At 42.7% G+C, this 26,662-nt stretch overlaps 1 protein-coding gene across 11 annotated transcripts in view; it reads left to right on the top strand.

The window, feature by feature from the left end:
• The window catches only part of tjp2a (tight junction protein 2a (zona occludens 2)), a 29,610-nt gene extending 3,342 nt beyond the window's left edge, over positions 1 to 26,268 (top strand). The window contains exons 2-26 of one of the 11 annotated variants that reach the window (XM_069705908.1): positions 2,039 to 2,168; positions 10,075 to 10,128; positions 13,188 to 13,312; positions 13,798 to 13,900; positions 14,113 to 14,887; positions 15,418 to 15,521; positions 15,637 to 15,790; positions 16,952 to 17,063; positions 17,811 to 18,013; positions 18,128 to 18,206; positions 18,324 to 18,474; positions 18,843 to 18,951; positions 19,230 to 19,449; positions 19,828 to 20,015; positions 20,110 to 20,205; positions 20,358 to 20,437; positions 20,522 to 20,732; positions 21,297 to 21,397; positions 21,635 to 21,859; positions 22,016 to 22,120; positions 23,435 to 23,638; positions 23,829 to 23,843; positions 24,011 to 24,088; positions 24,305 to 24,390; positions 24,525 to 26,268. In XM_069705908.1, coding sequence (XP_069562009.1) covers positions 2,039 to 2,168; positions 10,075 to 10,128; positions 13,188 to 13,312; positions 13,798 to 13,900; positions 14,113 to 14,887; positions 15,418 to 15,521; positions 15,637 to 15,790; positions 16,952 to 17,063; positions 17,811 to 18,013; positions 18,128 to 18,206; positions 18,324 to 18,474; positions 18,843 to 18,951; positions 19,230 to 19,449; positions 19,828 to 20,015; positions 20,110 to 20,205; positions 20,358 to 20,437; positions 20,522 to 20,732; positions 21,297 to 21,397; positions 21,635 to 21,859; positions 22,016 to 22,120; positions 23,435 to 23,638; positions 23,829 to 23,843; positions 24,011 to 24,088; positions 24,305 to 24,390; positions 24,525 to 24,681 — 3,865 coding nt within the window. In that variant the 3' untranslated portion in view covers positions 24,682 to 26,268. Of the gene's footprint in view, positions 1 to 2,038; positions 2,169 to 5,967; positions 6,158 to 8,942; positions 9,134 to 10,074; positions 10,129 to 13,187; positions 13,313 to 13,797; positions 13,901 to 14,112; positions 14,888 to 15,417; positions 15,522 to 15,636; positions 15,791 to 16,951; positions 17,064 to 17,807; positions 18,014 to 18,127; positions 18,207 to 18,323; positions 18,475 to 18,842; positions 18,952 to 19,229; positions 19,450 to 19,827; positions 20,016 to 20,109; positions 20,206 to 20,357; positions 20,438 to 20,521; positions 20,733 to 21,296; positions 21,398 to 21,634; positions 21,860 to 22,015; positions 22,121 to 23,434; positions 23,844 to 24,010; positions 24,089 to 24,304; positions 24,391 to 24,524 lie in introns of those variants that run through there. The other 10 variants (XM_069705902.1, XM_069705950.1, XM_069705944.1 and 7 more) reach the window with 10 other exon arrangements.
• The last annotated feature ends 394 nt before the right edge of the window (positions 26,269 to 26,662 follow it).

Genomic DNA, 26,662 nt, shown 5'->3' with positions numbered 1-26,662 from the left:
AGCAAAAGGTGCAACAGCCCACATCTGTCATGGTGTGAGGCTGCATCAGTGGCCACAGCAGGGGTGACTTGATTATGTCTGAAGGTACCATTGACGAAGAGACTTAGATTGGGACTTTTAAAGACGTGCTGACATTAAAGGAACATCTTTTATTTCAGCAGGACAATACCAGGCCTCTGAGTGCACGTGCTAACAACATTGGCTTCAAAGACAGCATGTGTGTGCTTAACTGGCTTGCCTGCAGTCCAGGTCGGTCTCCTATTGAAAATGAATGGTGCATCATGAAGAGGAGAATCAGACAAAGGCGACCACTTCCTGACCTTGGTCTTGTATAGAGAAAGAATGGGCAAAAATTCCACCTGCAAAACTGCAACAGTTTGAGTCAAAATGATTAAAAAGTGTATTTAAAAGAAAAGGCGATATAACACAGCAGTAAACATGCCTGACTCTTATTTTAAATGTTGCTGGTATTAAATTGAAAATTGGTTTATATTTAGAAAAGGCAATTATAGTTGGACAGTGAAATCCTTGGAAATCTTTTCTTTGTACTTCTGTCAGTTAATTTTTTTTTTTTTTTACTGCATTTTAAAATATGTCCCAACCTCGCCAGAAAAAGGCTTTGTACTGTAGATCAAACTACTAACGGTAAGGCTGGATGACTCACTCTTTTCCTGTCAGTCTGTCCTGTGTGTCTAAAGGCAACCTGGATCCAGCTCGGGGAAGGAATACGCTAACAATGAAAACGACTGTATAGTCTGATAATTACAGAATGGAAATACAGTGATTGGCTAATGCTGGAAAAAAAAAAAAAAGGTCAACCATAAAACCATAAAAACAAGGTTTGACTTTATTGAATTACTGAGGAAAATCCTGGTTTACAAACGGGGGTGGAGTTTTAAAGATGACTGCATTTACAAGACAAAAGGGATCGATTAAAGGAAACCATTGAGGTGCTTTGTACGGATGTAGCAGATAGGATCCACAGTTTTTGGAGCTTGGTGCAAATATGAGGATAACTCTGCCCCTTCCTGCTTGTTCACCAACTTGTTGGAGGTGCAATACTAAAATGGTTAGATGCCCTTTTAATGGGAGCTTGGAGGGGGAAGGGTAATACACAATGCCCCTTTCATGAAGGAGTCAGTAGATAATCATCGGCATGTTTGACCCACAGACATTTCAGGTGTTCCTGCAGATACCGAGCCCTTCCTCGTGTTTCCTCTGTCTGTGTTTAAAGTGTATGAGGCAGCAGGTTTGGTCACACAGGGCCAGTCTGCTTTCTCCACACTGCTGTTGTATCCGACTTCATCCAGTCAGACCGTTTCAATCATTTCTGACTCACTGCCATGAGGTTGAAAAAAATCAAATATAACCAAGCCGTTTCAGCCAACGTTGACATGTTGTGACATGTTAGTGATGAGGTCGCAGATGCTGCTCCTGAAGTGAGACAGCACATGATAGTTTTAATATAGCCCGTAGTATCTGTGTGATTCTGGTCTCTTTAGGTTATTCCAGTTAAACTCAGAGCTGTACAACTTTATTTTGGAATATTTGGTTTATATTTGTAAAAGCAAATATGGTTTTAGCCGTTGCAATACACGACATCCTTTAATCTGTGTTACCGTACACAGCCAGCAAATGTACTTGTTAACTGTAGAAAAGCTTACAATAGAAAATGCCAATGAAAAGTGGATGCAGACTTAAAGCACACAGTGATTACATAACGCAAGCGAGTTCAAAGACTCTGCTAATTCACTTTCATAGCATATAAAAATAGATCCTCTCTGCCTGGTGAAAGCCCTCGTGTATCGAACCCTGCAGACTTTCTGTTAAAAAGTTCCAGCCTCAAAGCATCACTCTCTGACAACACAACAGATTTCAGTTGCAGGCTTTCAATATTTGAGTACTCCTCTACAGACTACTATTTGAAGGTCACAACATGCTTTATAGTAATGACCTTACACTTGTGTTACATGTCCCACTGCTCTCTGCATAAAGCTTTGAATGGACACCATCACTAAGGTTTCTGTTTTGTGCGCAGGGACCAGCCTGGCTCAGACGGGACCAGCACTGACCTGCTCAAGTGCAGCCGCAAATTCCGCTGGTCCAGAGAAGCCCAGTACTTGTATCTCCGCCGCCTCTCTTCACGCAGCTACTCGGCTATAATGATGGTAGGCCACGATGTTTACATGTTGACTGTTGAAGTTAGACTATTTTATTTTAAGTGCACTGTCTAAAGTGCATGTTGGGACCAAATCCACTTTCACTGGTGTAGCAGTGGATAATCTAAACCAAAGTAAGGCACGTGGGTCAAAGAGGTGACACTTACTGTAGTAAGTAATCAAAGATGTGTTTTGGGCATAATATGAAATAAACCAATCAGTAAGTCTCCCATTCTCTTTAAAAGCCAGGTGTGCAGGCTGATATTATAATCACGGATGTTCCAAATTGTAGAAAAGAGCGCTCCTCTGCAGCAGAAACAGATCTGCTCGTGTGCAGATTGAGCAGATTGATGTTCACAGTAGTAATCTTTCACATTGTAATCTTTTTATTTTTAATCTGTTGTGTGTTTGGGCTGCTGCATGTCCTTGTGTGTGTAACAAAGCAGAGTGTGTGCGCAGTGTGCAACTGTCTACAGCATGTAGGTGCATGTTACTATCTGAACAATGCCCCTTTGAAATAACAGTCCAATACTGTCTGGCACTGCTCAGTCTCTTTCTGCTGCTTCAAGATTACAATTCACCCACAATGCACCTGACCACACCCCATTGTAAGAGTTAAGAGTTACTAATTAAACAATATGTGTGCTGGACGGGAACATGACAACAGTGTCGGTCTGAAACTAACAAAGACACTTGCGTTGTGCGCCGGGTGTAAGATGGAGCCCGCTGTGTCTTCACCTGTGATTGTTGATGTTTGTGATATAGTCGTGACTGTTTAGACTACATCTGAACTCGCACTGTTTTGAATGTGATGATCTAGTAAAGGATTAGCACAAGTGTTTTATCTGTTATTTGTAGTTTTGGATCCAATCATATTGAGGCATTTAACACCCAGATGTTTTTGTTACTCTTATGAGTAGTTTCTTATTCATCTTTTTAGTTATTTTAACGTGATTTTTGTTCAAATCTGATTGTCTCATCTGTTTCACGTTGTTAAGGTAGGTAGGTAGGTATTTACTTTATTAATCCCCGAGGGGAATTTTTTTTTTTTAACATGTAGCTTACTGTTACTGCAGCCCATCTTTTCCAGGACACTTGTGAAAAAGTAATTTAAAATGTCTCACGTGTTCCTGATAAATAACAATAATAATAATTCAAACAACAATAATTTGTTGAATAATTTGATTTTTATAAAATGGCAAACCTGAAAACTTAGACTTTATTAATCCCACAGTGGCAACATTATGACTATATCCACAATAAATAAATAAATACAGCTTGAAATGAATGGAAAGTCTCTGGTGCTATGAAATGAAATACAATGCAACATTATTTTATGGTGGTGTTGAACAGTCTGCCAGCCGTTGAAACAAACGACCTGCGGTAGCGCTCCTTCCTGCTCTGAGGATGCAGCACTGAGGAGCTGCTTAAAGCCCCCACAGTCTCATGGAGAGTGTGAGAGGTGTACAAATACAAAGGATTTGACATCATTTTTAGAAGTAAAATATGTTCTTGCTTTGAAATTAATAAATAATTGTAACAACTATTTTCTATGACTTAGTATCCATCCATTCATTATCTATACCCGCTTTATCCTGAACAGGGTCAAGGGTGGGCTGGAGCCTATCCCAGCTCACTTAGGGCGAAGGCAGGGTTCACCCTGGACAGATCACCAGTCCATCACAGGACCAACACATAGAGACAGACGGAAACAAAGACCATTCATGCTCTCATTCACACCTAATGGCAATTTATAGAACCACCAATTAATTAGAGGTGCATGTTTTTTGGATGGTGGAAGGAAACCGGAGTACTCGGAGAGAACCCACGCAGGCACAGGGAGAACATGTAAACTCCACACAGAAAGGCCCAGGCCCGGATTCGAACCCTGAACCTTTTCGCTGAGTCGACAATGCTAACCACTGCACCACTGTGCTGCCATATGACTTAGTATAAATGACCTAATTTATTTGTTTTCAACTAAATCAGTGGTTCAGTGTGTGCTTGATGAATTCAGGTTTACACGGTTAAATATTCAGGGAGTGTCTCTGCACACACAATGACTGCGCACAGTGTAGAGTGTCCCTGTTGCTTTGAAAACTCCACAGGTGCAGCTTGGTTCATTGATTTTCATGCTTGAATGTCATTTGCTTGATTTTGTGTTTCTCTGTTGATGAAAATTTCATGAATTTCTGTCTCATGAAACTATTTCATGAACCCATAACTGAATGAGGCATGCATGCATGCAGTTTTTTCTTATTTTGGTTTGTCCAAAAATATTTTGTAAGCTGTAAACAAGGCTGCTTCTCTTCTGACATACTGATGGTTTGAAGATATGGAGTTCAGCGACTCGGTGTTTCCCACACCTCTTCCTCTTTCCTTATTTGAATACAATACGCTGTAGTGACCCCTCCTGCACCCGGGATGATGATTAACTAGAGAGACATGTCACATCCCGGAAGCTTCATTGTTTTAATGACTTGGTGCCACAAATTATTCAGGCCAGTGACCCTGTTTTGCATTAGCATGGCCTATTTTAAGGCCTATTTGGCATATTTCAGTCCATGTGAAATGTGGAGATTTGACTGGATTGACCTTAATGTTTCTGAAAATGTATTGTCATTATTTAATTCATACAGCATTGCTGCTCTGGAATTTAAGGATGTTGATAAATTGCTGTTGTTTTTTTTTACAAGCAGAAACGGTTGATATTTAAAGGAAAACATTCCTGTGACAGTTTTAGGGATTTCTGACATTTCCAGGGTCAGCTGGTGTTCTTATCTGTTATTTCTCTCATGATGGTGAATGGACCGCACACACACACGGATAAAAAAACAAAACAAAAGGTTATGTGTGTGACAGCTGCCCATAGCCATGTTGACCTTTACATCTTTCACATAGTTCTATGGCTGACCACGTACCTTTTGTGTACTTCGTTCCAATGAATATAAATCATACAGTAGATTCAGTGATAACTTTGATTATAAGTCTCCTTTTAACTTTGTGGCAGCAGTTTCAAAAGACACGTTCCTGTTTTAATACCATAAGCTCCTGACACTTACATCAATGTCCACAACATAGTATGTTTTCCCAGCTTGGTATGGAGAAACATGACTCGTCTACAAAGATCGCTGACCTCAACCCCATCCAGCACCTTTGAGCTGAACTGGAACACAGACCTTATCACCCAGCATCAGTGCTGGACCGCACTAATTCTCTTTTCCTGAGCATGATGTATGGGTTTCATCGTTTGGGAGGGTGTTGTCTTTACTTGCTTATACTATTTGTAGACTGAAATAACATCGTTTTTGCCTTCGGAAGTCAGTTGTTGGAAGCTATCCAAAATATATTTCATCAACCCCCAAATAGATTTCATCTGCTTGGATGCTTTTTCTTTGTACACTTCTATCGCATTCCTGAGTTTGCTGTATTAAGTCTGTTATTGTGTTTTTCTGTCTGGGAGCCTCACAGCAGGCTGCCTAAAAATCAATGGGAATTTTAGACTGATCCATCTCGGTGGTATTAGAGTTGCAAGCGTCCTGCGCACATGTGCCTACACAGTTAGCACCGGTCTGTCATCACTAATAAACCAGTAAACAGTGTACTGAATTCATTGAGGTTGGGGTTATAGACGTCGTTTTAGTCCGTCATTATCTATCAAAGCTGCTGATAAATGTCATTCCCCCCGCTCTCTGAGTTGGTATAACCTGGACCAAGTCAGGAGCTCTCGGCGCTAATTTGTGCCCTGGAAGTCTAATGTTGATGTTTTTAGTGAGTAAAGTAGGTGTTTTTAAGTGAGGCAGACACTTTTTAAACTGCAAACTTCTTCATTTCACTATAACTTTGGCTGCTGTGCGACCGGAAACACTTAACTGTCCATATAGTTTGGTGTAAAAAAAAAAAGCTCAGTACCAGTCCCGGACAGTTCAAAGTGCGTGATGCCAGTGAACGGAGGGGGGCTGCTCTCTCTGAGCAGACACGCAGCTCCGCATTTCACCGTAAGTACTTCATCGAGCTGTATTCAAAGTGCTGATGAATACCCAGGCCGACATGCGGGAGCCGCGGGTTACTCCCGACGCGATGCTTTGTGTGGGTGTTTTGAGGTTTTGGTTTGTCGGGAGTTTCCATGAAGCCTGTTGCGTCCTGCTACACCTGCTGTTAGCGCCGCCTGCTACATCTACGGTTTGCAAACACGTTCAAAGTGAATAAGTCCTGTTTGAAATGTTGTTTTGCTCCATAACTGCTCTGTTGGCTTGGTTTTATTTGGTTACCTGGTCTTATCTGCACCGCACTTAACGCTATTTGTTGTTCCTTTGGTGGCCAAAACAACATTTTGCGCGTGTTTGTGTTTGTTAAACATCTCTTTCCTCAAAGAACAACAGGTAACAGTGGTGCAGCCTGTCGGGCACTAGAAACCAAATGATCAAAACTCCTTTTAACTTCTGTTTTTAAATCCTTAAATGTACTAATGTCGTGTTTTTTTTATTTATTTATTTATTTATTTTTATTGTACCGCAAGATGTAATGCGTCTCTGCCACCAGCAGAGGGCAGTGTCGTACAGCGATCATCAGCCAGCGGTTCACAAACACTGCATCTTTCAGGCTGTCTCATAAAGGACCTTCAGCCAGTTTTGAGCTCATAACAACAACCAGAATAACATGTGAACAACTGCTGGATGATAGCCAAGGCGAAGAGCTTGTATTAAAACTTTGATAATAAATTTAGTGACACAAATTTCTCCCTCAGAAAAGTTGCAGGCAAATTGATATTAAACAGAGTGACCCTGAAAATGTTGTTGCATCTGTCTTATCGGCGCGCCAGAGGTCCTTAGTTACACTGTCAACAACTGGTGTTGTTTCTCGGAGTACTGAGGCTGATTTATAAAGTATATGGGAGGTAAACTGATAAAAGTGTTTTATAATTTCTTGTCGGTGCTACACACAGATTTAAATGTATTTTTTTTTCTAACTTCATTTTGATTTTAGCATTTAATTTAGTGCAGTAAAAATTTCAATAGTTTTAAATTCTGTTTGGACATTTTCTCCACACTATGTCAGTTTTTGAACCAGTTTCCAGCTGCCTTGGTATTGGTATGGTAACTAAAAAATTCGCAAATTTAAATATACTCGGCTGTACTTGGTACAAAGACAGACATTTGAGACCAAGAGTTTAAACAATTAATTGAATGATTTATTAGTTGATGGTCAGCAAACAATCTTTTTTAAATCCAAATGCCAAATAGTGTCTGCTTCCAGCATCTTGTTTATGAGGATATTCTGGTTTTATATTACTGTAAACAAAATATTTTTCAAAAATAATTGGTATATTAAATGATGATAGAAGTATTTATTTGCAGCTCTGCTTTTATCTGTTCAGTGGTCATGGGGGAATGTGAGAAAACAATAAGCAAAAGTTGAGGTGAATGGGAAGTTTGTACCTTTTTTAAAAACTACCACTCAGCAAGATTTTGTGTAAATTGGTTGAATTTGAGTGTAAACGGGTTTTTTTCACTGCAGTTTTGATCAAACTCTGCCTTCGTATTCTGCGTTTGTGCTTTGTAAGAGACACAGTCTGTAAATAATTAGTTTTCTAAGTCACGTCCTGCAAGTATGACCCAGTATTTCAACCTCCCTCCTCATTAGTGGAACTGTTTTTGTGTTTTGTTATGTAATTGCCCACACTCAGGAGACTACGACTTATCCAGCAGGCCTGCCTGTGAGCAGCTATCGCAGTCATACAGTATCCCAGGCCAAGAAGACGGTTTGATTACAGCTGGTTTGGCCTTGCCCAGAGCCACTTCACCCACTACCTCGGAGGAATTTATCTTATCATGAGTTAATAAGTTTCTTCTCTTCACATGTGTAGCGTGAAATATGTTTCTGCTGCTGCTTTTTAGCCTTTCGGGTGTAAATGGATGTAAAGTAACATCTTAATAGTTTTTTTTGTGATTGATACAAACCCTTTTTTCCATCAGTGATGAGAATAGATTCTCTTCAAAATCGTCTTATTCTGCCTCAGTCCTCCCCCCCTTCACACAACACTGACTCCAGAAAGACCGTTTGAGATGAAATTCCAGATGGACGTATCAGATGGTCGTTCTAAGTAGCGCCGGGCGATACGGACAAAATCTAATCTCACCGTGTTTTTGACCAAACACATCCAGATTGATATTGTAGGGATGACTTACAAAATAATTTTATAAAAGCACAAAAAAGTGGGTATAGAAACAGCCAACAGTCTGGTGAGTTCAGAAAATAACATCACTTTACTGTAGTGCAGCCTTTAACAAAATGATTTATTATTATTTTAAAAATACGACAATATCTAAAAAAAAGTGGGTTATGATGAGCGTGCTGCCAGACCGAGTCGTGCCCCCATTTCACTAAGCCTGGGATGTCAGCAGCACACACATTTCACTTTCCACTGAAATTACCCACAAAAAACCCAAAACAACAACACTAAATTAAAAGCTCAACTATTGTGCTAACTCGGATTTGAAGTCCGCTCACGTGTGGTGCGGTTTGTCTCTGCTGGCGTGTGAAGTTTGACTCGCGACTGCTAAACCTTCAGATCCGAGGCGGCTTCAAGCCCAAAAGACCTTGTGTGATTCGTTGTTGCGTTTGCGGCTCGACACTCGGGTGTTTAATCACGGCGTGCCTGCGCAGGAGTTGGTCCGTCTGTATGTTTACACTTTCCGCAGACGGTGGGATTTGTGCTGAATGTAGGCCAGCAGAATCCCTCTTACGTCAAAGGCAGACGGGCGGGCAGATGCAGGGAGAGCGCTGCTGGTGGTTGTGCAGCTGTGGCCATGGAGGAGGCTGTGGCGCACATCAGCCTGCCAGAGCACCGCTGGCGGTGAGCAGGGAGAGACGCAGATAGGAAGAGACGGCCAGCGCCAACGATGAAGACCATCCTCAGCCTGCACAGGAAATGGGCCCACGCGGTCAAGACCATACGCATCCTGCAGGGACTCGTGAGTGCGATTCTGATTTGATCAGATCTGTGTCTCAGTCAGGCAGCCGGACCCGACTGGTTCTGCGACGGGTTCCGTCGGGTCGAGTTTGATTTGGAAGTCGGGGAACCTGAATTGCAGAAAACTGGCACACAAAAAAAACCTGAACATTTGATTGTTTAGGATCAAAAGGAGTTCTGTTATTTTCAGGGTGAAGAGTGACAGGAGTAGTTTATAAAATGACACTGACCCAGTGGTTTATTTTTGTGAGGAAAATTGAGATATTATTTGTGTTTTTGTAGTTCGGAAATTAAGTTGGACTTGAACGAGGGAATATTTTTGACAAAGTTTGTACGTGTGGTACCCAACGGTTTGGACTGATGGATGGCTGAATTATTGAGTAGTCACTTAACGAGTACAAATGATGTGTGGCATTATGATTTAATACTTATAACGATTTTTTAAAAAACCCACTGGTTTCAGCTTCTCCAGTGCAAAGGTTGATTGTTTGGGCGGTCGGACCTCGGTTCAGGCACCAGCTTCTCTTCTTAATTGTGACAATTATTCAGACAAGAATTGATGGTGTATTTCAAATTGAAATCAACTATTTGATCTGTAGCCTTTGACTTTCTAGAGCTCAGTGCACTCAATGTGTATCTTAACGTAACTTGTTGGTGGTTTCATGTGGCATCTGTCAGTCCTGTTTTGTTCGTGCTTTTCAATGAGTCTCAACAGATGTTCAAGTGTTCTCATCAATACTAATCAACAAAAGCAAAAACTTTTTTAGTCAAACTTTGTGTCAAGAGCCCAGCAGAGGCTGGCCATTGTTCTCCTGGGAGCTCCTGGTTGTGTAACAACAACATAGGCTAATGAACTGGCTTTGTCATTACATCACGTAATACATTATTAATCTGTCCAGTGAAATCAAACCCCTCCTTGTAATCTTCCCTCTCTCTCGGCAGAACCCGGTGATGGAGGAGACCGTGTGGGAGCAGTACACCGTGACCCTGCAGAGGGTGAGTCCATCTGCACCGAAACACTCACAGCCTCACTTCATTTGCAATATTTACATTTCGGCCATAAACCCCAGCTTATGGCTCCAGGTTCACAGAGAGTGCATTTTAATTATGTGTTTGATAAAATCCAAATAAAGTAAAACAAAAAGAATGCACTGTTTAAAACAAACTCCACTATCTGCTGCTTACCCAGAACCAACTCTCAAATTCATCAGATGAACATAAACACAATCCCAAAACAAATGCCAATGTTGCTCTGTGTATTTTAACGTGCAAATAAGCCACCGTTTCATCACAGGTTCACCCTGTCAACTATTTCAAGTCATGAAATATGAATTTCCTGTTTACGGCTCGTTGTGTTGCCCCCAAGGAGCTAAAAAAAAAAAAAATCAATCGATGCCGGTTTAATTTTAGCAATAAAACGTGAAATGTGGTGTTTTGTTTTAAACTATTTCTAAAGTGCTGCGATGGTCCTGAGTTTAAAATGTGATCCACGTGGCTATAAAATGGTTAATCAGTTAGTCGGTTAATTCAAATTTAAGTAAGTACTCAGATAGTTAATTGTTTTTATCAACCACATTTCCCAGATCTTTGCTTTTAATATATAGATTTTTTATTTTTTTTTATTTTTTTATTCAATACCTGAATACTTCAGGCAAAGTGCAAAATTATAGCTCAGGTTAAAAGGTTATTGTCATTTATGAACTATTTGATCAGTTGAGTACAAAAGATACAAAATCTGACCAGACATTGAACGTCAGCTTCAGATACGAAGCAGTTTTTAATACATTACAGGCAAAAAAAAAAAAAGATTACAGCCGTCACATTTTCGCATCTTTTAATGCTCTGGTAAATTTGGAAAATGCTACATTTGTCCCGTTTCTCGCCATCAACCAGGTCCTCCTCTGTTGAACACGTGTGCAACTGTGTGAGCAAAGCAAACCGGTTGAGCTTCTGTAATCATCCTGATGAGCTCATTGTCTCGTGCTGCAGCTCACTGAGGCCAGAAAAGCAGATTTAGGGCAAAAAAGGTCCTGTGCTGCAGGCCTGTGGACCCCCCCCCCCCACACACACACACACACACACACACACACACACACACACACACACACACACACACACACACACACACACACACACACACACACACACACACACACACATCTCAACCCCGCCACAGCCAGCTGTCACACCGGGCTCTACTTTATATTCTCCTCTACCATTTGTTATCTTCTCTTTTAAATATTTGCTTCTTCTGCTGCCTCTGTCCCGCAAGATCATCTGTCATCTTATATCAGGAATTTAAATCTGCAAGAGTCAGTTAGGAGTCTCTGAAACAATAATAATCATTACGAAATGCAAATGTCAAATATTTTTCATTTGGTCTTGGGCCAAAGGTTGAACAAATAGTATTTTTTTTTTTTTTTTTTTTTTTTATCAGGGATTGTAATGTGTGACATGAAGCCACATTTTTGAATAGTAACACTCTCTAAATGTGGGGCTGAATCAACAGATTCAACTTGTTTTTGCTTATAAATATGGCAAACACATGGAAGAACAGTTGGAATCCTTTTTACAGTCCCACCAGGAAATCATCAAATCAAATAATTAACGCAATTTCAAGCAATCTCTGCAATTTTTGCAGACCTTGCAGTTTTGCAAAATTCACACGATTTTTCTGCAAAAAATTTCGTCAACGGAAGCTGCTGTTGAAAGTATTACTGCTTAGTAATACTTTGAAATAAATACTGTTGAAAGTATTACTGAACAGTAATACTGTGTGTTAAATTGGATTTATACACACCTGGAGTTGTAAGAGACTTGACTTTGTTTTTGTGCATACAGTCTGTATTAAATTAAGTAAACAGCAATCTAAAGCTCTTATTTTGACAGCGGATGTTTTATTCTACATGACGGTCACGACTGTTTGTTTTGTAAAGCTAGCAAACACTGCAAAACTAATATTGTATGAGGACGTCCTTGTTTTCTCCCATTTTTTTTGCATTTTTTAATTGCAGCAGACAGTAGCTGAAGACAACAATCGTTCTGTCACTGGCTTCATGAAACAAGCGCCACCGATCTCACTTCTTCCTTCAACCTCTAGTGGAAACACTCAGATAAAACAACTTCCTGTACCTTCACATACTCTGCTGTCATTATAAAACTTCTCCTGTACCCGTGTGGTGATTCTCCTGGCTGCACCGCGGTAGGAAAACTAAATGTCTGTTTCTTATTGGTTCGAGACAACGACTGTGTCTCATGAAATATTTTGAAAAATGAGACAATATCAAACATTGCTTGTTGTCAAGCTGATAGAAGTTTACATTTGATGTAATCTGACAGCAACAAGCGATTCTTTTAACTTGATCTATTTGGTAGTTATTAGATTCTTCACTTTGGATTTTTAATAACAGGAAAGGATTATTTGTTTTTACTTTAATATTTTATGTCAGAGCAAAAAGAGACTTTTCATGTCGTCATCTCCTGTGTTTGCTTCTCTGCTCCCACTTTCATCCTCCCTCTGCCTCCCCGGCCATCTGCTAGAGACAGAGGGAAGTGGAGAATTGTGCGTTATTTTATTTTTTTTAAGTACAGATGGAAGGGAGGGGATAAAGAGACAGGGTCAATCAAATCTCTGACCTAATCTCATCTGGACAAACTGGAGTGATGGCAGGTTGAATCAGTCAGAGCCCTAAAATATCTCCGGAGAAGGAAGGAGCCTTTAAAAACAGAGTTGGTTGTAAGTGAAATGAAATCTTGGGGAAATGTGTGCACACATAAACGCGCTCCCACATGCCGGGCAGTTGAGAATATTAACCAAAGGATCAGAGTGATATTTCATTTGATTGTTAGTCACACACGATGCGCAGAAGATCGACACAACGTGCATGTTTCCAGTATACTGAACTGTAATCACCGTCTGCAACACCCATACGGCCATGATGATACAGTGGGAGCGGACACACACCACAGAGATTACAGGACCTCTCTTATATAGACACACATGCAGCGACGCACAATAGATTCCACGTGATTTACATGCTTTGTCTTGTTCTCAGGATCCAAAGATGGGCTTTGGCATCGCTGTGTCTGGGGGGCGGGACAACCCCAACGAGGAAAGTGGCGAGACGTCCATCGTGGTGTCCGACGTCCTGCAGGGAGGACCTGCTGATGGATTGTTGTTGTGCGTAAAATTCTTATTTTGGGGTTTTTAATTAAGTATAAATTAGAGCCTGTTGTGTTTGTTATATTGGCTGTCTGATTTTATCGACTGATGTTGAGCTATTCTGGATATATTAATATCAGCATATAAGCTGGCCGATAGGAAAACTTCATAAAACCAAAAAAGAACCAAAAGTTTACTGTTTTAGTGCTCTGAGGTCAGAGTGATTAATAAACTGTAAAATATTCTGACTTCACTACACGTTTGTAAAAAATGGTTGATAACCACATTTTAAGAGATCAAGAATATCGACCAATACATTGATATCAGAATCATTTTTTTTCACTACTATTAGTATTTGCATCATTTCTACACTTTCAGTACCGGTCGGGCTTTATGATGAATCCTAAAACTTCACACAGCACATTCAGAATTTTTTTTTTAATTTTTTTTTTTTTTTAAGTTAAGCAGGTTGAGCTCATTCATATCTTTGTGTTTGTGTTTAGTGAGAATGACCGAGTGGTGCAGGTGAACGCCATCCCGATGGACGGGGCCCTCCACTCCTTCGCTGTGCAGACGCTCAGGAAGTGTGGAAAAGTAGCAAAAATTGTGAGTAAAGCATTTAATTTGTTGTTTGAATCTTATAGTTTTGTTATTTACTAAATAAGACTGCTTGAAATTGAATCACATCAATTTCCCCTGTCTAGTATTTTTTGGTTTATATGTTCAGCTCAAAAAAACAACAACCACAAACTCCAAAATATAATCTGCACAAGTTGTTGATTTAAAAGTGATTGTTTTCTTTCTGTGGACAAATTCAGACAGTGAAGAGGCCCCGTAAGGTTCCAGTCAACGTGCTGAACCGTCCCCCATCACCCGACGACAGAGTCTTCAACAACGACTACAACGACGACTACAACTACGAGCCGGACCGCCGCAGCGTGTACAGCGGCCGGAGCGCGGGCGGGCGAGATCACAGCCCGGAGAGGGAGCGCGGCGGCGGAGGCTACGTGGACTCTGGCTACCAAACGCGTGAGCGCGACTACGACCGACGGGAGCGCGGCAGGAGCGCAGAGAGAGACCTCAGCCCGGACCGGCAGTACAGGAGAGACGGCAGCATGGGGCGCACCTTGGACCGAGAGCGCAGCCCCGATCGCCGCTACAAGAGTGACCACATGCTCGACAGCGACTACAACCCGGACAAAAAGTACCGCAGCGAGCGCGCGTTAGACCGCGAGCACAGCCCCGACCGACGCTACCGCAGCGAACGAGCCCTGGACCGCGAGCACAGCCCCGACAGACGCTACCGCAGCGAGCGAACTCTGGACCGCACCCACAGCCCCGACCTGCGCTACGGCCGCAACAGCCCGGGACGAGGCCACGGGCGGGACCACAGCTTTGAACGGGGACGTGAGCGCATCCCCAGCGACCCGAGGAAGTACGATGAGCCGTTGAACCGAAGCGGTAGCCGCGACCGCCTGGACCGCACGCCGTCACCCGCCGCCGTACACATCCCTCTGCCCCGGCCCGGCCGCGACCTGGAGCCTCTGGAGAAACCTCTGAATGTGCTGCTCCTGAAAAACCGTCCCAACGAAGGTGAGCGGCTCACAGATGTTTCTATTCATGTTTGGCTGGCAGATTTCATTCTGTGTACTTTTTGAAATATGATAAATGCTGGAAACATTTGAAATGACTGAAGATTTGGTATCAAAGCTTTAAAAAATTTTTTTGCCAAAGTGTCATTCAAAGAATACGTAAACAAAAGATCAGATATTCAACAACAACTGTTTGGGCAACTCTGAAACATTTTCCACATTCAACACTTAAAGTAAGTCGCACCATCTCAAGCATAAACAAACATATAAACAAATGGTAATCTTTTAAAAGCATGGCAGGTGAAATCTTGAGCTAACAAAACAGTGACTTTTTATAGAATGTATTTTGATTAAATGTGAAATGATTAATTCAGGAAAAGATTTACTGTTTTGGAAATGGCCTTAGGAATGGGGAACTGAGAGTCCATTTAACCAAGAACTAATCAGCGCAGACTCGGGTGGAATAAATGTAGTTTGTGTAACCTGTTCATATTTTGATATTACGTAAATATTCTGTTTTTTTTTTTCCAGAGTATGGCCTCCGTCTGGGAAGTCAGCTCTTCATCAAAGAGATGACCAGCACTGGACTCGCCAGCAGAGATGGGAACCTGCAGGAAGGGGACATTATATTGAAGGTAGGGCAGCGAAAGCTTATTTTCCTCAATTATTCATCTCTTTGATGGATCATTTGGTGTTTTTAAAAGTGGTTTGATTTTTATCAGAGCATCTCATCTCCTTTCTCTCCGTCAGATTAACGGGACGGTGACGGAGAACCTCTCTCTCAGTGACGCGGGGAAGCTGATCGAGAAGTCCCGCGGGAAACTGCAGCTGGTGGTGCAGCGGGACCGACGGCAGGTGCTGATCCGAGTCCCGCCGATGGTCGACAGCGACTCAGAGCTCGATGGTGAGAGACACTCCAAAATGAAAAGCAGCAGGTCCTATCCAGTGTAAAGGCACACCTGACGAGTGGCCTTCATCATCATCACCATCATCTATAAACCCACTGTGCACGAACTTCATATGAATCAACTGTGGAAACATTGTTGCCTTTATTGTTGCTGTATCTGTCAATCAAGCCTGTTTTCCCTTCATAAAATAAAGGTTTTAATCACATCAGTTTTTAGTTTGATTGTAATATTATTAATATATATATAAGCAGTAGCATCACAACGAGCTAACCACAGCCTCACTAAACAATCATCATTACTCCTCCACCCTCATGATTACTCACTCTTTTATACCTGTTTTTAATGTCACATGACCAGATGGCACGCTGTGATTGGTCCAAACCAATCTAGATAAATGGTGTGAGTGGATTGTTCACCAAGTGGGTGTGTTTGTGTGTGTGTGTGTGTGTGTGTGTGTGTGTGTGGGGGGGGGGGGTTGAATAGCCCAAAGACTTGTGACCCACTTTGTCTGTTTTTGGGACTGTGTGTGTGTGCTCACTCGCCTCTAGTGGGGTGATCTAATCCCCAATCATAATCCTGGTATTGGATATGACAGAATTTCATTATGTTGAGGTTTTGCACGGCAGCAGCCGTCTGATTTCTGCCATCCAGTCTCTTTGTAAAGATCTCGGAGAACAATAGGGCCTAACTGACCGTGTGTGTGTGGACAGTGAGAAAATTCGCATTTTCAATTCTGCAGGGTTCAATTCACCTCAAGTGTCACTTCTTTGACTCTGTGATGGTTTTGCTGTTATATTGCTCCTGAAGTGAAAATGTGAAAAAAAAAAAGTGCTTTTTTTTTTCCCCCTCAAATGTCTGCTGTCTCTTTGTCGTGATTAAGCTGGTAATGCATTCTAATTAGTGGGAGTACTCGACTGTGAGTCGTGATGTGACCTTCATTTGTCTGGCACCGCTTTCATCACCTGTGGGCCATTTGAATCATGTAAAAGCCACATTGTGTAATTTACCGAATACAGGAGCATCAAGGAGAAATTCAGCACCGTATTGTTCAAAATATTTTTTAAAGTCTCTATTGTTTGAACATAAAGATCTAACTGAGCAAGCTAGTCTTGAGTTGTTCTTATATTTTTCAACATGTTTGTTATTGTGTTCTGCAGACATCTCTGAGATCGAGTCGTACCGGTCCTACTCTCCGCAGGACGACAGGCGTGGCCACCACTCCGACCTCTCCTCCCACTCCTCCAACGAGAGGCTCCGAGACAAACCCAGGTACGCTGTCATTAAAGGAACATTACAGTTTATTTCAGGCCTTGCGATCGTTGCTTTTGTGGCTCTGGGCTGTGCTAACTTTGCACTCATCATCTAGAGATTTGGGAAGTTGTGAATTTGTGAGCAAGCAGCTCAAGCTTCTTGCAGTATTCCACAAAACATATTTTTACATAAATCATTTCAAAATGTTAATGTGTTGTTTTGGCAACTCCTTTTTTCACCAAACCTTTCCTTTACAATCTTCAGTCCCAGTAAGGAATTATTTCAAACAACTAAATTACTTGGTTTAGAGCTTTGATATCTTCATGAGCTGCATCTGTTTATTTGGATTAGTAAAGATTTAATTCAGAATTACTTGAAATTCATAAAACGAAGTTACTTTCAAATATGTTTTTTTTTTTTACTTCAGTTTCAATGTTATATTTAGATGTGACAAAATAAATGAGCCCAGCTTTATTGAGATATCCACTGTGCTTTATAATCGGTGTTGTTAAATACAGCAGGATAAAGCAGGATTATGTTGAGTTATGCCTCACAAAGCTTAGCCAGTCCATCACATCCAATATCAGAATTGCTACAGCGATAATTATGAATTAATTTGTTCTAATCTTGAGTTTCAATAGGAGAATACTGCTCTGCATGCATTTACTTTGAACTGCAAAAAACAGTATATATACACACTGTGTGTTTGGCCTGCAGACTAAGGTTAGAAGGTTACTCTGAAATCTGAATTTGTGATATTAGCAGAGAGGATCCGCCTAACCGGCTGGCAAAAATGGGCGCCATGCCAACACCTTTCAGAGGAGCTGACAGAGGAGCTGACAGAGGAGCTGACAGAGGAGCTGACAGAGGAGCTGATAGAGGAGCTGATAGAGGAGCTGATAGAGGAGCTGAAGACACGCCCCCTTTGCAGGCAGAGCGGGAGGAGCCACGAGCAGCGACACCACCAGGTAAACAGGTTTCTGCTTCTGAATATTCAAAACAGCAGTGTGTGTGTGAATAAACAGAAATGTGAACAAAAGCTGTGACTCTTAAATCTTTCTGTTCTGTTTCTGCAACACCAGCTGTCACTGTGGCCCCAAAGGTTCATGCTCATCCCAAGGTGCCACTAAAGCCAAGCATAGAGGACCAGGACGTTTTTGGGTCAGCATTTCACTGATAATGAAGTTATTCCAGACAACCCGCCATTTGGAAGATTAACTTTCTTCTTCTCTTTTTTTTTGAATTTATGTATGTTGAACCATTGCTTGCGTAACGCAGGCCAAACACAGTGATGGTGCGTTTCCAGAAAGGAGACAGCGTTGGTCTGAGGCTGGCAGGAGGGAACGATGTGGGCATCTTCATCGCTGGTGTTCAGGAGGACAGTGCAGCTGAACAGGAGGGACTCCACACAGGAGATCAGATCATGAAGGTGAGGCTTCTTAAAATCCACATTCAAACCCTGCAGCATGGAGACGCCTCTAAATATGTGTAATATAAACATGACATAACAACAAGACATTACGATTAAAATAATGATTAACAAAAAAATTGAAGGTAATATGATGTAATCCATCAAAGGCACAATCAGTGATGCTACCAAATGCAACCCATCACTCCTCCTGGTTTAACTAAAGAGAAGTTATTAATGGCTGAATGTGTAATTGATTAAGTGACTTGTGTCTCAGTGTTTAGCAGTTCAAGGTGAGCTAAACCAAGAACTGATCCCTACATTTGCTCCAGTGTTGTCTTATTTCTTCTCTAAATGATGTCATATTTAACCCGTTTTGTGTCTTCCAGGTGAACAACATGGACTTCAGAGGCATGGTGCGTGAAGATGCTGTCCTCTACCTACTGGAGATCCCCAAAGGAGAAGATGTAACAATTCTAGCTCAGAGCAAGCCTGAAGGTACTGGACTGGATAAATAACAGCTGCTAAAAAAAGATAGTAGATAGCCAGCGTTATAAAAAAATGTATGAATGATTTATGAATAAATTCATACAGGTACACCATGTAGATAAAGAATAACAGCAGACCCATACTGGAGCCATGTGGCACACCAAGTCGAGTATTTGTTTGTAGTTTTTAAGCTCAGTGTTGTGGTCTTTAGTACAAACATCGTGGCACTCGTTGGGCTGAAAGACCAGGAATAATAGATCTTTGTTTGTTTGTTTTGTTTGTTTCAGTGTACAAGGACATTTTAGCGTCTGGCAGAGGCGACTCGTTCTTCATTCGAACTCACTTTGAATACGAGAAGGAGGCGCCGCAGAGCCTGCCTTTCTCCAGAGGAGAGATCTTCAAAGTGACCGACACACTTTATGATGGAAAGCTGGGCAACTGGCTGGCAATCCGCACAGACAAAGACAACCAGCTGCTGGAGAAAGGAATCATCCCCAACAAGAGCAGGTATGTGGTGGTCTGTGATTTTTTATATGTGGAGTATTTAAAGTATCTGCATTGCTGAGAAGGTTTGGAAAAAAAACGACTGTTTTTGTAGCATCTTTCAAATCTGAAAATCAAGGTTGGGTTTGTACAATAGAATATTATAAAAACATTGACAATACTACAGGCAATATAATGTTAATGTTGGCCATACCAGCTAAAATCTTCATTGCTCATTCACTTGCTTAGTATCAGCTGTTGGCAACATGTAAATCATCTAGTCAACAGTACCATCCAACAACACAAGGTCCTGCATCAATCTTAGTAAAACCATGCAGAGAGGACACTTGAAACTGTTAGAAACCACTGAATTAGATGGGGTTTTTTTATTTTGTGTCACAGAGCAGAGCAGATGTCCAACGTGCAGAATGCTGCTCGGGCTGCATCAGGAAACGACCGAGGAGACTTCTGGAGGCTGAGAGGTCAAAGGGCAGCAAAGAAGAAAGACTTGCGCAAGAGCCGAGAGGACCTGAGCGCCACTCCGGTCGCCACACGATTCCCGGCATACGAAAGAGTGGTGTTACGTGAAGGTACCCAAAAAACAGCCTCACCGGAGGCATTGTGTTGCTGCTCTGTGTTTTTCCTGCATGTCTGAATTCATGTTCCGTTTATTGTTTTGTTCAGCTGGTTTCAGGAGACCTGTGGTGATATTTGGGCCCATTTCTGATGCAGTGAATGAAAAACTGGCCAACGACATTCCAAACGAGTTTATCATTGCCAGTAAGTATACAAATAGTATACAGTGTAATAGAAACTTTGCTGTAACACTCTTGGTTGAGCAGCGCATGCAGACAATAGTAAATACATACAAAGTATTCTTGCAGCTTTATGTCCTCTATTCTACTTTGTGATTGTTTTCTTTTCACTTCCAGAAACTGAGCCCAAAGATGCAGGAAGTGAGAAGTCCTCCGGAGTGGTGAGACTGAACACCATCCGACAAATCATTGAACAGGTTGGTGTAGTCGAGGAAGGATGCAGCGTTACGAAAATATTGTTCCATCATCAAACATTTAACCTCCTCCTGCCGTCTCCCCAGGACCTCCACGCTCTGCTGGATGTGACTCCCAAAGCTGTGGACACTCTGAACTACACCCAGTGGTATCCCATCGTCGTCTTCCTGAACCCCGACAGCAAGCAGGGCGTGAAGACCATGAGGAGCCGCCTGCTGCCCGGATCCACCCGCAGCGCCCGCAAACTGTACGAGCAGTCCGTCAAGCTGAGGAAGACCTGCTCACACCTGTTCACGGGTACGTTTCACTCTGACTGGAGGCAGTGCAGCAACACTGATTTACGTGATGGTTTTAAGTGTGAGTCAGGGAAGGCAGATTAAAGGGGAAGTCCGTGACTTCCACACCTCAAAGTCTGTTGACAGGTCTTCGGGAGCGACACTGCTTGGGCTTCCGTAAGGTTGTGATGTCACACACTCACACTCCTGCCATATGTCCGCCCTCAGCATGGCTAACTGTCCAACCTTTTTTAGTCATTCAATTGCGGAGCTAGCAGGCTACAAGACCTGCCCTGGGCCTGCGTCACTCAGAAGTGAGGATCATTGATATTGATGCGTCTTAAAGACACAGAAAAAAACCCAGCCTTTGCTTGGTAGAGCTACGGAGGGAAGCTTAAGAGAGTAAATGTAAAACTATAAAGTAAATATTCTCATATTGATATGAAGCCTGCAAATAACAATAGTGTCAAAGACCCCCACAGTAAAAATGCCACAAGACCACATCATTAATGAAATAAGCAGTCAGTGCTTGATGATTGCTGTTCAACAATGACACTTGTGTTGGATTTATTTGTTTTTTGTGCAGCCACCATCGACTTGAACTCCTCCAATGACGCGTGGTACGGCAGCGTGAAAGATTCGATCCGGGAGCAGCAGGACCGAGCTGTGTGGGTGTGTGAGGGCAAGGTGAGTCTTCTGATCAGTGGGACTGTCAAACTGCAGGGACATGATGCTGTTAGTCCACCTCTCTGCTGATTTAACATTTATTATCTACCAGACATTATTTTACATGTAACTTGGCTTCTCAAATGAGTGTAATTGAACAGAAGCCAGTAATAAGATGTTGTTATGACACGTCGGTGTGCTAATTATCCAGAATTTGATTTGCACAGTCATCTCTCTCCGTCCACTTCCTCTCCTCAGTTGGACGGTTCAGAGGAGGACCTGGATATCCATGACGACCGCATGTCCTACCTGTCGGCAATGAGCGCAGACTACCTCAGCATGGACAGCCGTCTGAACAGCGACTACGAGGACACGGCGGACGAGGGCGGGGCTTACACCGACAACGAGCTGGACGAGCCGCTGGACGAGCCGCAGCCGGTGTCGGCCATCAGTCGATCCTCGGAGCCCGTGCTGCCGGACGAGGTGGGCGTGGCCGCTGATGCCTGCTGCGATTGTATAAATGTATACCTGGATACACAGCAGGAGATGCATCCTTCTAATTTACAACGTTTTTTACCCACCGTTGTTGTTTTGTTTTTTTAAATCTCACCCTGCCAACCCTCCCGCGTGTGCGTGTAGAAGCTTCACCCTGAACCCCGGGCTCGTATGAGGAGGACAGGGAGCAGAGAGATGCTGAACAGAGAGCCCAGTCCTCCCCCTTCTTTCGTCCCCGAACCCCCGAAGGTGAGAACCTCTCCCTCCTTCCTCCCACCAAACATCGCCGTGTTTCCTGAAGTGAATAATGTTCCTATAAAGTCACTTTACCACCAAAAGGCTAGAGTCTGTCGACTTTCCCAGGAGCTTCGGGTTCCTGGAGCCGTTTGTTATCTGCTTTTCCTCTGTTGTGAACGGCGCTACGGATATCAGGCAAATAAGTCTGCCGCCGCCTCTCGAAGTGACGGCTCTTTTACTGCATCGTTTTCAGGTGTAACAATCTAAATCGACCTCCTTGAGATTCGAAGGTAGACCTTCTCGTTTTTTTTTTTTTTAAGTTCCTCAAGAGGTTCCTGGTAAAAGTTCCTGCTGGAGAAAGAAAGGTGAAGAAGGGAGAAGTTGTGAAACATCATAGAGGAACTCTGACATGTGAAAAAAAATATAATCAGAATCGTCTTTATTGGCCAGGTTTGTTTACACATACAAGGAATTTGACTCCGGTTGTAGCTTCTCTCTCAGGGTGCAAAAAACAAAAACAGACAGACATTAATACACATATAAAACACAAATAGACATATATACAGCTAAGAAACGAATATATACACCTCAACAATGGTGCAGTTGCACCTCGTGCAAATGGTGCTGATGCGTTTGGGTGTCGCGCAAAACGTCCAGTGATGTTGAAGACGTGTTGAGCAGAGTGACGGCCTGCGGATAAAAACTGTTCTTGTTTCCGGCGGTCTCGGCCCACAGCGATCTGAATAATGTTCCTTCTGTTGCTTTTTGGTACAGAACTGATATCGAAATGTTTCTTTTTTCAGTCACCCACTTCGAGACTAATGAGCATTGTTTAGGTCGCTAGTTGAAATGGAATATATTTCATAATTATGTTTTCATTATTGTATAAAAATCTGAAACTAAGAATTGTTGTTAGTTACCATGAGCCCCTCATATCTATATAAGCAGCGGGTCGTCTTCCAGGGAGATGTCATGTTTCTACAGCAGCCCAGCAGGGACCAAACAAACACCTTTTGTGTTTTTGGTGGCATAAATGCTTGGCAGGGGAGCGTTAGGGGTAATTTAGGATTGTTGGAGTTGGATCTCTGATAATAAATGAAAGAACTCAGGATGTTCCGGACAAAATATCTTTTGTTTTTCGAACTGTTCCCTGTGTGTGTGTGAATGTTGCTTTAATCATGGCGGTTTTCCTGTTTAACCTGGACGATGATGTCCACAAACATGAACCCGACACACAGCAGACCGTCCTCACAGAACCGTCCAGCAGCTGTAGAGTAAAGGTTTCAAATGGACCAAAATATCCTGACTCCACCTCTCCTGTTCCAGGTGCGCATCCAGACCCGGACCGACTCCACGCGGAGCTACGAGTCCCACTCGAGCAGCACCATCAGCAGCGACGCAGCGGGAGGAAACAGGCCGGTGCCTCCACCTGTGGCCATGAAGCCCACCATCAGCCGTCCGCACCAGCCGTCAGAGGAGCGGAGCCCGGAGAAGGAGGACGACCCCGCCAACAAGTCCTTCCTGGGGAAGGTCAGAACCTTCTTCTGATGTAGTTTTAGACCAGCGGACTTGTTCAACCTCGAAGTTCCTCTATAAGAAACATTCTCGGGCTTCTTTTCTGCCTCAGCTTTCCTCTTGTGTGTCGAGGATTTGACTCGGTGAAATAATTTGTGCTGCCTCTTCTTCCTCCTTTACTTTCTCTGCGCCTAATCTGAACTAGAGAAACGGTGACCAGGTAACTGCAGATGTCTGCATTCAAATCCATAACGTGCTCATTAAATGATCACTCTAAATGTTTCATCTGTCACTCATGTGCATCATGTCATGTGGATGTTCAGTGTCAGTTAATTTCTTACATCAGAGATGGATCATAAATCAACACGTGGTTATATTGTCTCACAGATTAAAGCGTTTGAGAAGATGGACCACCTCGCACGAGCTCAGCGACTCCTGGAGCTGCAGGAGGCGGAGAACGCTCGAGTGAGTAAAGCTATTGTTATATAAAGCCTGTAACTCCCTTCAGGGGCATTTCAGGTTCCTTTTGAAAACAGTGAATCTGTACTTCAAATAAACGAAGACGGAGAGATGTGCCTGAACACTTTGGGGCTCCTGTAGTTGTTGTTGTTGTTGTTAGGATGTCTTGTTATGTGCTGTTTTTGTTTCAGCTCTGACATTTCTGTTTCTTTCTCTACATAGTTGGAAATCGCCCAGAAGCATCCGGACATCTACGCTGTCCCGATGAAACTGCCAAAACCCAACCTCAACCGTCCTCAGCCAATCGGGTGAGAGCTCCACCCTTTCCTCTCTGACACTCTAAATACAGGTTATTTTATTTATTTATCATCCATCAGTCCAAAGCTAAACTGTTTTGTATGTGCGTGTGTGTTTGTGTGTGTTTGTGTGCGTGTGTGGTCAGTTCAAGCTCCAACCCCGAGCCGCAGACTCCATCCAGGCCGGCGTACTCGGAGACGAGAGGACTCGTGGACGACGAGGCAGAGTACCGCAGACAGCTGGCTGACCAGACCAAGAGAGGCTACTACAATCCTCAGAAATACAAAGACACCGAGCTGTAGACAGGGGACGGGGACCGGGAAGTGACACCACCACTCTCGTTCTCATACACTGTTACTACAAGCGGACAGCGCCTGTTGCCACGGTAACGGCTTTTGCAGCTTGATGTAAAACTCTTAGAACTCTTTTTATTTGTACCCAGCTTCCTGCAGAGACGTCACTATCATCACACACTGATTGTGTGATTGTGTGTGTGTGTGTGTGTGTGTGTGTGTGTGTGTGTGTGTGTCCAGCTGAGCGTCTTGTCACTGTCCCCTACAAACAAACAGCTGATTCCTCTGACCTACTGTGTCACCCTCCTGATGTTTCAGTGTATATTCTGTCTGTGTGAGGTTTTATTTCCCAGTTTGTGCCTCCGCTGTTGCACGACAGTCGAGTCTCAGAGCAGAGCAGCGAAATGTCCAACAACACTTTGTATTTCCAGAATCCTCCGACTTTTATAATGTTTGGATAAAACAAATTACTCAAAGACTCACTGTCTGTCCTGTCCAGCTGTCGTCTGCCATCACAAACATCTTTTGTCCTGATTTTGAACATTCTGGATTTTTCAAATCTATTTATTTAGTGACCAGAACGTCATGTTTATTAATACACGAGAGGCAGAAACTGGAGCCAACCGTCACGATGCTGCACCCGAACCTTCACACGGTGCTGAAGTCCTCTGAACTGTATGTTCCTCTGTGATCTGTTAGCAGCTGCTCTCATGTCAGATGTGTTAATTATCCTCTTCTAATCCGTCTCTGAGCTACTGCACGCCTCCATGTTTCAACAACAGACTCTGCAGTGCACTGTGTGTGTGTGTGTGTGTGTGTGTGTGTGTGTGTGTGTGTGTGTGTGTGTGTGTGTGTGTGTGTGTGTGTGTGTGTGTGTGTGTGTGTGTGTTAGATGGGCAGCCGACTTTGAAGTGCCTTGTTGCTCTTTTTTCAAACTTTTGTTAACGTGACGATAAAAATCAGAAGCTGGGTGCCAAACATGGACGCACTCGTTTTTTGTTTTTCACGTGCAGTGAAAAATGTTTTCAGAACTTTTACTGTATCGTCAGCAGTTTGGTCAAAATACTAGTAGTAAACTTAAACTGGAAACGTCCTTCTGCTGTCGTACTTTTCCTTTGTTGGACACTTTGGTTCAGAAGAGCGCTGACTTCACCGAATGCAACATCTGCATCTCATCCTGATGAGATCATAATTACATCATGAAATAAAAGATCTGGAAGTATGAATATGTCTTCGGTGAATGCAGTGCGCTTCCATACGCTGCCAGTGGGATATTTCTGTCAGTCAGTGATGTCAGTGTGTTTGAGATGTATTTAAAGGGGGAGCAGCGTTGTACGTTTGTCTTCATTAGCTGTTTGCTACCAGAGACAATCACATTTTTATTATTGCATATGTTTTTATATTGAATATATACACCTGACTCTCTCACGTTTTTGTACACCAGCGTTTTGGGAATGTGGTGACAATCATGTTGCTTTATCAGTCTCCTCTGAATATCTATTCGTTTGTGATTTCTTGATTTTTTTAGTTTGTGATCTCCTGAGTGTTGCACAGACTCTCGGGAAATTCTAATAAATATATTTCTCTCTTTTGTAACGCTGCGTCAGGTTCCTCTTTTGTTCTCGGGGCAGTTTGCAGAGGTCAGAACTTGTTCTGTAAAAACACATCTGAAGTGTTAATGGCGTACCTGCCGGGTGAAAAGTCTACTGTCACAGTGAGGGTGAAGAAAACACAAGCAGCTCAGATTCAGATTCAGCTACATTCCCCTCCACAGTCCTGAACAATCACTGCATGAAGTGGACGTCATTTGGGCAAAAAATCATAAGGCTTCTGAAATTGTAACATCAGAAAGGTGAAGGTTAATAGAAGCTGTGTACTTCTTTTTAATGTCCCACGTCTCCCTGGAGCTATGAACAGGCTGTTTCCTGTCTGTGTCTTTAAGGTGCACTGATATCGTTAAACCTCTTCTCTGATTGGCTGACTCTTGTCT

This window comes from Brachyistius frenatus, unplaced genomic scaffold (genome assembly GCF_029030835.1).
Source record: "Brachyistius frenatus isolate BFR_SWC_R1_liver_20210118 unplaced genomic scaffold, ASM2903083v1 Contig_3, whole genome shotgun sequence".
Classification (NCBI taxonomy): domain Eukaryota; kingdom Metazoa; phylum Chordata; class Actinopteri; family Embiotocidae; genus Brachyistius; species Brachyistius frenatus.
The sequence above is the reverse complement of the archived record's forward strand: the minus strand, read 5'-3'. Positions and strand labels throughout refer to the sequence as shown.